This window comes from Gavia stellata, chromosome 1 (assembly GCF_030936135.1).
Source record: "Gavia stellata isolate bGavSte3 chromosome 1, bGavSte3.hap2, whole genome shotgun sequence".
In the NCBI taxonomy this organism is placed as follows: Eukaryota; Metazoa; Chordata; class Aves; order Gaviiformes; family Gaviidae; genus Gavia; species Gavia stellata.
In genome coordinates this window covers 22,257,593-22,269,733 of record NC_082594.1, presented here as the reverse complement: position 1 = coordinate 22,269,733, position 12,141 = coordinate 22,257,593, and the positions used below count along the sequence as shown (strand labels likewise).

At 40.4% G+C, this 12,141-nt stretch overlaps 1 protein-coding gene across 1 annotated transcript in view; it reads left to right on the top strand.

Moving 5' to 3' along the window:
• Positions 1-12,141, top strand: part of ATP8A2 (ATPase phospholipid transporting 8A2) — a 286,903-nt gene that overhangs the window by 80,629 nt on the left and 194,133 nt on the right. The window contains exon 24 of the mRNA XM_059825756.1: positions 6,438-6,610. Within this exon, the coding sequence (XP_059681739.1) occupies positions 6,438-6,610 (173 nt within the window). The remainder of the gene's footprint in view (positions 1-6,437; positions 6,611-12,141) is intronic.

Sequence of the window (12,141 nt, the reverse complement as noted above, 5' to 3'; positions counted from 1 at the left end):
CTGAGTGTACTTAGAACTTAAACCACAGAAGCATGTGGCTAAGACACTGTAACGCAGAATCCTATATCTTCACGATCTAAAGCAGAAGGTTGTGGTACTTTCTTGATATAAAGATTTACCCAGTGAGCTGAAAGGTTGGCTTTTATCTTTGGAAATTACTTAGCAGAACCATGATTTCCTTGGAGATCTAAAGAGCTTGTTCTTGCTCTGGAAAAGCTGGACTGTTATACTAGAAAGAGAAAAAGCAATTGGGACTTGTTGGACAAAAGTAGAAGGAAATAAAACAAAGAGCCTATTCTGAGTGACTTTAATAAAGCTAAAATATCAAAATATAAAGACACTGAGGCATTCTAGCTTGTTAGCAAAGCTAATAGACTGCTTCCTCTTTGCAGAGTACAGTTGCTTTTAATAATTACACAGATGTGTTAGTGTCCAGAACAAGCATTTCTTTCTTACCCTTTCTGTAGTATGAGATATTATCTTAAGTGTACCATCAACTGTTCTGTGGTCAAACATCTAATATGTATTGAAAGCAAGAGAGATTGTCCTATGTAGAACATTTCTGGAGTAAATGAAAGTCATGTAATAAACCTAATCCTGCTATTAGTGTGAGGAGAACAGTGTTGTTTGTTTTAAGACAGTAATGCAAGTAAATGCTCTCCTCAGGGTTTGTATTTGGGATGTAACTTGTTAAAATGGAAATGGGAAAACAAACAGGAGAAGCAGGTGGGGTAGGCTTGTTATGGAATATACCACCATGTCTTCAATTTAGCTCAAGTATAGAGACTATAACAACATTAACCCTTAAATGCATTTATGTGAATCGGAATTGTTGGTATTTTTAGAATCAACTCACCCAACCATGTCAAATGTGCAAAAGTAGCGTAAAAAATAAATGAAAATCTAATTTCCTTAGCTTCCTCAGTTTGAGCTCTGCGGTTGACTCTTAGCAATCTAATTGATCCTTTTAATGTTTGTGCTTTGATTTACTTAGTGGTCTTGTATGAATGGATTCTTAAGCCCTTGTGAAGCTCTAATTAAACTGATAAAGTTGCTGTGATTCAACAGGCAGTTTAAGCATTCGCACATGTCCTCTACTGGCTAATGAAGTGTCCTTGTTTATTTGAATAGCCTACTGAATAAGAGCTACTAAACTTGATGGACTTTTCAGTTGATGCACCTTCTGACCTTTAGGTAAAACTGTATCTGTATGTGTAATATTTGGTGGAAATTTATCTGACATGCCATTACGATAAGGTCTGATTGGCAGGCACCTCTCCAGGTTTCCCAAGAGCAGCTGGATGCTCTTGTGTGTCTAAAGGAAATCTTGAGGGAGGAAAACCCAAGCTTATTATGGATAAGTGAAGTGCTTGAAATATTCTCCTCTAATATTGTATTTTTGTCAGAACTCCTGACAATTTTTCCACTTACTCCTGATGGGTACTCAGTAAAAATGGCAGGGATATTTCACAAGTCTGAGTTTATCTGGATATTTTCTTAGGACTATTATTGATTTCTGCTCCATCATGCTTGTTCTAGTAAAGGATTGATTTATTCTTGCTTGATATGGCTCAAAGAATAAACTTTTACTCTGTGTTTGACATCAAGGAATAAGCTAGGTATCAAAGTTGAGATTTCTACTCTAGTTATCAGTAGTGAGTTGCCCACAGAAGAATATAGTTCCCCATGTTTTCCAAATGTTTGTACACTTGCTTCCTTAGGAAGTCTTTATTATATATACAGTGAGCTAGTTTCTTTTGCTCCTGTAGGCAAGTGCAATTAAGCAGTAGTTTGTTTTCTTTTTTAAAACATAGAATTTGTAAGTAATTGGAAGAAACCAAAATAATAATTAGTGCTTTTTTACTGTATAACCTATTAGGCTGTAATTTAGCCACATGCATGGAAGAGTATATTGAGAGCTTTACAAAATGTTTAAATGAGGTGCCTGATTTGTAATCCTTGATTTATAGCTTTTTTGGGGTATTAAATAACCCTGTTAGTAATTCTGTGACGTCTTGTATGTAAGATGACTTAAGTTCAGTGACCAGGGCATGAATTGGATGAGGCTTATGCATAGCCATGATAGCAAGCTATGGAGAGACTAATAATCTCATCTGATGAGAACTGTCACCTTTTGTAAGTCTTCGTGTTGCCATGTGACTTTCTTTTGGGCATCAGATGATGATATTGAATAACTCTCCTGAACTTGCCCTCAGGTTCTCCTTTGCCTCTGCAGGAGGCGGTGGAAGGGTGCTGGCCCTTCACCTTCCTTTGGGTCAGGTGAAGAAGCAACAGGACAATGAGGGTGTTTCCTTTGAAGTGCCAGAGGGCTATACAGGGACTGTCTCGCTTGGTTTCAAATAGTCGAAGTTTTTAATCCCATGGGTGGATTTGGGAGAAGGATGGGGGCTAATTCTGCATTTGAGAGCAAGAAGAAGGTTTGAGCAAGACTGAGAGGAAGCAGTGAAGAAAAACAAATGACACTCCAAGATCCCAGGGGCAAGGGTTCTTGGGTTAAAATTCTGTTATTGATGACATGACCCAAACTGTATCCTTTAGTCCATCCTTGGGATTTCTGTGAATGTTGTCACTACATTGCTGAAGTAGATAAAACAGCTTTCTTCCCCCAAGACATACTCATGTTTTCTCTACACCAGTCTGTAACTGTTTAGGCACAGTCATCTACTTCGTGTTAAATTTTCAGGTACAGTGTAAATAAAGCATGCTATGAAGTCATAAATCTGATCCCTTACAGCTTAACGAGAAAACAGGGAATGACATAATCATTCTTGTAATGAAGAAGATGCAAAATGTAATCTTCCATCTGAAATTGCTGAATTATGCGCTCTGTCAGACTCATTAAATTGATCTGTATATTTGCTACCAGTTTGGGGCTAGTTTTTTAGTGAATCAGAGTGAGTTTGTTTTGACTATCATACCAATGAGTGGGGTGAGAGAGAATAAATTGCAAAGCAACTTCCCCTCCTTTTTTTTTTTTCCTTCCCTTTGTGTGAAAGTGGCCTGATTCTCTTCCCACCTGTTTGGCCCAGGAAAGCTCATTCATTCTGGCTGCCTGATCCTCCTTCTTGTCTCACGAATGCTGGCTTGACTGCTGTCATGTCCTCAACTTCACCACCCAAAATTCATTTCATCTCCAGTGTTTCTTGGGGTTTCCTCCTTGCCTACATGCTGTCCTGCAGCCTGCTTTACTCTAGAGAAGAGGTGACCTCTCTCCCCTTGCTAACTTTTTGATTTACTTTGCACTGTTGGGGATGGTAACTGGGGATGGAGGGCTCTCCCATGACAGACCCTGCACCTGGCTCAGGAGGCCCCTGATCTGCCAACTGTGGGGGCCCACAGGCTTTTCTGAGCAAGCTGGTATATGCTTGCTGTATTTTTGCGCTTATTCCCAGCTGGTTGCTTTTGGCCACTGTCATGGTCTGGATTGAGTGTGGCTATTCTTGTCTTTTATTTTACTGGCTTTATTTGTTTAAAACTGATCTAGTCGAACTTCAGAACTTTACGCAGCAGGTGGCTGGAAGTGCTGCCATGTTTAGCAGTTTTGTGATACATTTCAGACTTGAACATATTTATCAAGTTCTGTATAAGAAACATGTTTCAAGGCAAACAAAAATATGTAGCCTCTAACCATCACAGTACACTCAATCTTGCTGCTTGGTGTACTGTGCTGGCTGTCTTGACAGAAGTCAGAGCAATTTCACTCAGTATTATGCATGGAAAACATTTTTAAAAATGAATAATTATTTAATCTGGGAAGCTAGTGTATTTTTCCAAAACAGCATGATTCTTTGAGCTGGAAATAAAAAGGTAAAGCAAAAAGTCCTTTACCATGACCTTATGAACATGGGAATTTAAAGATCATTGATGTAATCCTGTAGCAGAAATCTTTGTAAAAAAACTTAACAGAAAGGGAACACTTTTGTTGCTGGTTGTTTCAGTAAAACATTATTGGAATGGTCAAAGTCCAAAGTATTTGGGATGATCCTGCTATTATTGTGACGGAAGTGAAGTTTGGGCTGGTTGTGGCTGCTGATGGCTGTGGTCAGGATACCTCTAGCCAGGGTGAATATTACAATTACAACCTCAATAAAACTTTTGCCATCAAAATGGGAGCAGGGGGAAAAGTGAGAGGAACAGACGACAGCATTGTGGTGCGCAGAACCTGGCCCTCCTGTGGGCTGCAGGGTCCAGAGCCGCGATGGTGGTCCGCGATGGGACTGTGGCTGTTGGGAGACTGGGAAGCACCGACAGGATGTATAACATCTGAGCAGCCATAATTTTACTGGGCGCTTGGCCTCTAGCAAGCATGAGAACTTGAGTTAGTGTGGTCTTATGGAAGTGTAGCAATAAGAAAAAAAAGGGGTAGGGTGAGAGAGGTCTTCTGCCGTAAGCCAGAAGCACTGCCTGTGGTTCTTTTCTCCTGGAGGGTGCAGAGTAGCTCTCAGTCTCCAGTAGTTTGACATACTGAGTTGATTTACCTGAGCTTCTCTGAGCACTGTAGCTGGTCGGCTGTTCTGGGTGTCCATGGCAAGGTGTTGGGGGCTGCAGGGGCCTCCATGAGGAGAGGTCGGGGCTGCCCCATGCCAGACACAGCTGGTTCTGCAGGGCACACTGAGCCCCTCAGCCAAGATGTTGGCACCTCTGGGAAAGCATATTTAAGAAAGGACAAAGCGTTGCACAGATGGTGAGGAGTGAGGGGGAAAAAGTAAGAAGCATCCCTGCCAGCACCCAGGTCAGAGGAGTTTCCCATCACTTTATTCACAGAAAAAAAAAAATACCTCGGTATGACATTTCTGTTCGTTAGAGTGCACAGAAACAGCTTGTGAAAGCTTGGATCAAAAAATTAAGCTGTGGTATTAGGAAGCTCTTTGTGTTCTTTTTTCCCATCTCTTCCCTTCATGGATAGATGCTGGAGAGATCACTGAAGGAAGTGTTTTAGGCATGTCAACTTGTTTCCCACTATTTTAGTAGTGCGATATGAAATTGGAGCTTTTTGGCTCAGATGTCTTTGATGTGAAAGAGATGCAACTCTAAATACTTTTACCATCTTCATAAAGGCGTTCACATATGCAGGTTTCCATACATCTTTAATGGTTTGCTCAACTATGTGCAAAACCCCCAACTCCTGTTCTCAGTTGAATGTAGAGAGAGAAATCCAGACTCCACATCAGTGCTGGCCATCATTGAGATCATTTGTTTCTCAAGAACAGCAGGTGTGTAGTCTAGAGTAACTAGTTTAGCTATCTGAGTTTTTCCTTTTTTTTAACATCCGTCTGGTAAACTGGAAGTGCAAATAGCAAATGCAGCACTTGGCAACAGTTTGTGGCTTTGCAATCATCTGGAGAAAACTGGATCTATAAAACGATGAATGGGTTGCAATGAGGCATAAATACCACATTTTCATTTCTGATGGTTATAACTCTATTCTAGTGTTTTTTCTGTTATATAAAGAAAAAAATATATTTTTTGCTTAGACCAACACAGACAGAAGCATGCGTAACACTTTGTTTAGCACAATTATTCCAAGTTGCGCAGTTAAAATGAGCAGGAGTGCATTTTCTCTTTTTTGGTTGGTTTAAGAGTGGAGAGAACACTAAACTGGAAACTGGGTGAGGATTTGTTAAAGCAGAAACCACTTGTTTTTGTGTATGTGACTGATACTATTGTTTGAACAAGGAGGAAAAACTGAAAAATTGTATAATCTAGCAGTTAGTGATACTTTGTTGTCTAAAAGCAGTGTTTGTTTGACTGGTAGTGAAGTCTTTGCTTTTCATGTTATGCCATCCTATGTGTGTCAAGACCTTCTCTGTCCAAAAAGTGCATTTCCGCTTCAGATCATGAGCAACTTCAACTATTTAGCAGTGGTTAACTCAGCTGGAACTGATGGTTAAACTAACCTGAATAAGAATGGAACAGACTGTTTTCAGCATGAATTTCTCTGCAGTAGGATAGTTGAAATATTTGGGCTGACAGTGGAACATGAACACTTGATTTATTTATTTTTTCCCAGCAGCAGCTGTCAGTGAAAATGTTTTTGGGGTAGGGAATGCTGTTTGAATAAATAGTAATACTTTGAACGGTATCAAAAGCCATGAAAAGCATTAGGTTATACATGCCCTACAGTTGAAGAGGATGTAGCACAACTGGGCACATGGGTCATGCAGAGATGTGTAGTGGAGATGCCAGAGTCAGCACTGAAACAAGACATGGGTTCCTAGGCAAGTGGATGTAGTTTCTGCTGATTTGTGACCCAAATTAATAAGTCTGCACAAGGTCCTGTTAAAACACTAACTCATGTCAGTGCTAGTTTAGGTGCATGTATACTGTGCTCCATTGCATAGTTCAGAAATGCCTTGCTGCAGTTTGGATGTACTTATGTTCAGAAGAAACATGATTTCTTTCTGTTTATTATTCAGGCAACAAGAGCCTCTCTGACTCAACATTGTACCAGTTTAGGGGAGTCACTGGGCAAGGAAAACGATATTGCTCTGATTATCGATGGCCACACACTGAAGTATGCCCTTTCATTTGAAGTCCGGCAGAGCTTTCTGGACTTGGCACTCTCCTGTAAAGCGGTCATCTGTTGCAGGTAAGCAATTCTGGGACTCTTTCTGATAACAAAACGGGCACAAAGCCTGTGAAACTTTACCTAGTATGTTAACTTCCCTTTCACACTTACAGTGCTTACAGGAAATATAGAAGTAGGGGAAATAGTGTGATATTCAAGAGTAAGCAAGCTGCAGGGTGAGCCACTTGACAATAGAATTGATTTCTCTGCTGTGGAACTATTATGAAACGAGGCTGTGCTCGGAGGAGTAAAGGAGGACTGTAGAGAGGTACTCCTCTTATACCACAGACAGGTCTGTGAAAGTGTTCGTAAGGTTGACTGACAGGCCAACCAAGTTTAAGATTTCAGTTCTTCCTGTCCTACAGGATGCTCTACAGTGCAGCAGTAGAGCTTGTACACCTTCAAGGTGAGCATTCAATCAGCGGCATGTTCCCTCCTGGTGACAGAACTCTGCTAGCTCTTGGAAGCAGTTTTGTAAGTATGCTGGAAAGCAACTCGCATGATAGTTTCTTTCCTGCTCCTATGGAAGAGGAAGCAAGTCCTTCACTAAAATTAAGTGCCACCTAATAATGCATTCCCTCTTGCCACAGTCAGTCCCAGCGGAGTCCAATCTCTTCTATAAAATGATGAAAGATCATGAGAAAACATTAGCCTTGATTGCCTGATTATGGTAGACACTGAGGAGGAGGAGGAGTGGTATGGATGTGGTCAGTTGTAAGCAATAGGAATTGGCTATCAAGAAGTTTTTGTGACTGTTCAATTCAGCTCTAGAGAAGGTCTCTGGATCAATTTAAGTTGTCTTGATTTTTTTCAATTACGTATGCTATGCAAGAGTGTGTGTAACAGTGCAATTTGCCCTATTTTAAATGGTAGACTACCACGACTATGACTTGTTTTACTAGGTCACAGCAGAATGACCAGCAGAATTGCCAGGCTAGGAAGCAGCTTTGTCCAGAAGGACCTTGGGGTCCTGGTGGACAAGCTGACCATGAGCCAGCAGTGCGCCCCAGTGGCAAAAAAAAAGGCTAACGGTATCCTGGGCTACAGTGCGAAGAGCACTGCCAGCAGTTCAAAGGAGGTGATCCTTCTTCTCTATGTCAGGTCACATCTGGAGTATTGTGTCCAGTTCTGGGATCCTCAGTATAAGATACTAACAGGTTTAATGGAGAGAGTCCAGTGCAGGGCCACGAAGATGATTAAGGGACTGGAGCATCTTTCATAGGAGGAGAAGCTGAGAGAGCTGTGACTGTTCAGCTTAGGGAAGAAAAGGCTCAGAGGGGTTCTTAGCAATTTGTATAAATATGCAATAGGAGTGAATGAAGATGAGGGAGCCAGGCTCTTCGTAGTGCTCAATGACAGGACAAGATGCAACAGACCAATTAAAACACATGAATGCCCATCTGAACACAAAACCCCACACTATTTTACTGTGAGGGTGGTCCAACACTGGAATGGGTTTCCCAGAGAGGTTGTGGAGTCTATGTTGTTAGAGACATGGAACACTCAACTCGATGACATGGCGCTGGACAACCTGCTGCAGCTGACCCTGCTTTGGCCAGGGGTGTTGGACTAGGTGTTTCCAGCAGTCTTTTCCAAAATGGGCGATTCTAGGATTCTGTGACTGGGCACAAATGTCTCGTTTTTTCCAGCCAGTGCTCTTTGTCCTTCTCAAATCCTGTTCTAAATAGTTGTCAACTGCAATGACTTTCATAAATCGGTTCTCTAACAGCAATTTTTTTGCTACTGCTGATTGATTTCTTTTTTTTTTGGGGGTGGGGGGGGGAGGGCGGGCGGGTAGAGCAAAGTTACTTTAGGCTTAGAGAGCATCAAGTGCCCAGGAAGGGAACAGGCCCTATGTTGTAGACTTACTCTGTTGTATTTATGGGGAAGTTAACAAACATTGGGCAAATAAAGCTCTTACTTTCATACTCTATCACAATACTTTGGTAGAGATCCTTCCAAGGCAGTTTGTTAGTTTATTTCTCTAAGATTTAACAAGCTAGGTCGAAGACCTATGTAGCTGAAACAAATCATAAATTGCAAATTATGAAAATTATACTACATTAATATATGTAATTAACTGAAGATAATGAATGGTCCTGTTTTGCAGAGAGACGTGTAATACTAGACATTTCCTTTCCTGTTATTTTATGACCGACCCAACAGCAGTTTTAATTATGAATGAATTAGCAAAATATGAGGAACAACACAGGGAAAAAATACTGTAAAGTGTAAATCAAAGGGGGAAAGATGATGTAATTTTGTAGGCTTAAAGAGAGGAATAAAAATAACTGACTTTTAAATCCCCAAGGAAGAAGAGGAATGCCTTTAATAGCCTTTAAGGCTTTGCAGGAACCTTCCATTTACTTGCCAGGTGCTTGATACTGAAGAAATTAAAATGCTTTTTTTCTACTCTGGGCTGTTTTTAATAATACTTTGTCTGTCAAATAAGATAGTGTACTCAAACTTCACAGGAAAAAGTTTTAATGTAATTGGAATAGCAAGAGGAAATTTCAAATTAAGTAGAGTTAGTCTTCAAACAAAAATGTTAATTGGGAGGGGGATCTGGGTCTTTAAACTTAGTGGTATGATGTTTAACCGTTCTAGGAGGAGTTGTGTTGCTATTCTCAACGTAGCATAAATTCGTGGTACTTAATATTTCATAAATTTACTGCAACATTTTCATCTCTTCTGGGGAGTTTCAGCTGCATTTGCTTTTCAAAGATTTTGTTAAAATATACTTAATGTATATTCATTTGCTGGGCTTTAGACACAAACTGTAGTTGAACTTGATTTTCAGGGATAATATCTTAAAATGAAACTGTAGTAAACCTGGCCCCATTTTGCATTAAGAGGGAGAGATGATATCTTCTGATGGGGTTAAGTCTTCCACTGTTACAGTGTCTCTTAACAGACCACTGGCACAGTGGAAGAAAATATACCCCTCAGGAGACTTGGTAAAGCTTGCAAAATCAAACCAAACAATTCTTTAAGAAAAAGCCTTGTTTGTTAAAAGTTTTTCCAGGAAGTGACAGATCTTATTATCTCCACTCACACTGAGTGGGCTGTCAGTATGCAGCCAGTCCAGAGCAAGCAAAACTTACTTTTCAGTGGAAGTAAATGTTGTTTGGAAGGCAGTTAAACTCATGACTCCATTTATGTGATCTGAGCTGTAGATTGCCTGTCTCTGGTTTTCAAATGTTCCTTTAAAGGACCTGTTTTTATTGATGTTTTGTGAGAGCAGCAAAATGTTAAGGCTTGGGTGGAAGTGAGATTTTTATAACAAAAAGGAGTTTCATCATTAATCTAGTGTTTATACCTCTTAAAAAGCTAGTTTGTACAGTAGATCGCTGTGTTTGGCTTTGAATATAAAAGTAGCAGAGAAGTATGTAACTTGCATGTTACAGCAGAATGTTTAATTCTCTACTGAAGAGCCTGCCTTGAATTGAAATATTTGGAATTGAAATATGTGGTGTTTCAGAAATACTTCTTTATGACATTGTGTGCTTTGGGAATGGTTTGTTGTTATTGTTGAATGGAACTTTTCTGCAGGTGACAGTGACTCTATCTTTGTATGGGTTTAATGCCATATTAACAAGACTTGCATCAGGAAGAAGCAATTCACTGTCATTTTACAGATTAAATTGTTCCAAGCAGTTCATAAAGTACTTCAGTATTTGTAAATAATGGTTGGACAGCAGTGGTCCTTCCCTTAATTTCTCTAACAGATGTAAGCACAATGAAGCAAGCATCTCCAGAGAGATGTGTGGCATGAGACTGGACCACATCCTTGCTGGGCTGCCTCAGGGTGTTTTTTGCTCTTTTGCTTATATTACTGGAGATTTCTGCAATACTGCTTGAGGTGATGGTGCTGGGATGTTGTTTGAGCAGAGTATTACTCTTTTCCACACATACATCTACAGAGCAAGAATGTTAAACTAAGCTTTTGTATTTGGATCTTGCAGCCCTTTTCAACTGAGTGAACAGTGAGTTGATGCCCTTATAGGAGAGGGTTTGGGACTTTGTAGCAAAAGAAACACGCACACTCCCCCAACCCCCCTCTGGCTTTTCAGAACTGCTGTTCAGAAATTCTGTATTCCTAAATGGAGAAGATCAGCTGGCATACAGTGTTTGGATGGTAATCACTCACCTCAAACATCCACTGTGTATAACTTGGAGCAGAGGCCAGCCGAAGTTTTTTTTAGCCATTTCATAGCAAGTTGTGAAAAGTTGCTTGTGCAGGGGAATTCTGTTGCTCTATCGTGTCCCTCTTAAAAAGACACCGATGCTTCACTGGATCTGATGGCTTACATTCTGCTTAAAGGTATGAAGTTGCTTCGACCAGCCTCTTTTTTTCCTACAGTTATTGCGTAAGACCATCTCTATTAGAGCAACACCTCCCCTTCCTGATGTGTGTTTTCCAATGCAGTGTTCATGTTGTGCTGGTGGAAACCAATATAGCTGTGGGGAATTCGATGAAGCTACGATGACTTCATCAGCCTGCTCTACTAGTAAAATACATCGCAATGTCTGTTTTGAGCAACTAATTTCTCCTGAGGTTTTATCTTGTTGCTGGGTTTTGATTTGTGACAAAGTTCAGGCAACAGGAACACCAAGAAAAATGTTTCAATTGCTGTACAATCTGTCAACTTTTCTGCCCAACTTTTATCAGATCTCCTGTTCTGCAGAGATCTATAAAGTTGACACAGCATGAACAGAAATTGAGGAAATCCAGCAACAGCAATTTCTATGAACTATCTGCTGTTTCCACAGGGTCACTTGGCTCCTCATGGCTACTACATCTGCATGATTTTGTTGGCTTTTAGGTATGAAAGGTGTGCAGTTGTTGCTCAGTATCTGAGCATTGACTGCAGGACTTCTGCCCAAACTCACCAACTAAGTTTGTTAGGTGATAGTGGCACAAACATTTGCTTTAAGTATCTTGAGCAATGGTGGAGCTGTAGTAATAATGGTTAGGAACTGAAGAATGAAGTAAACAAGGTCAGAAAAATGCATGTTCTTCAGACAACCCTCCAACAAAAGCAAACAACCCTGACAGTTTTCCCACTGTATTGCTATTTCAAACAGTACGCAGAATGGGTGGGGTGAGGACCATGAGCCCACAAACATCACTCTGAGAACAGATGCTAAATGTTCTGAAATGAGCATACCCTTTGACCAGAGTGTGTCTGCTCGGGTGTTGAAAGGGAAGGGATTTAACAAACTGAAAGCAGGTGGTGGGAGAAGGGAAGGAAAAAAGCATCCTGTAGAGAGTACCTGTTGCTAATTGTTAGTGTCACTTTGTTAGCTAGGTAATGAGAAGAGAGATGGGGAGATGAGAAAAGTTGTCTTGGCATTCTGAGTTGTAACGCTATAGCTTGGATGCTTCTGGTCTTCCATCCTCATTTGGAGGGGACATCAATAATATAGCTCCCAAAAAGAACATCTGGAATAACACTTAAATATTTATGCCCCTAGGTCTCATATTGTTGCTGGTGTTACTATTTGACAAAGTGATTATTTTGTCCTGTGATTCAGAATGTATTTATGAA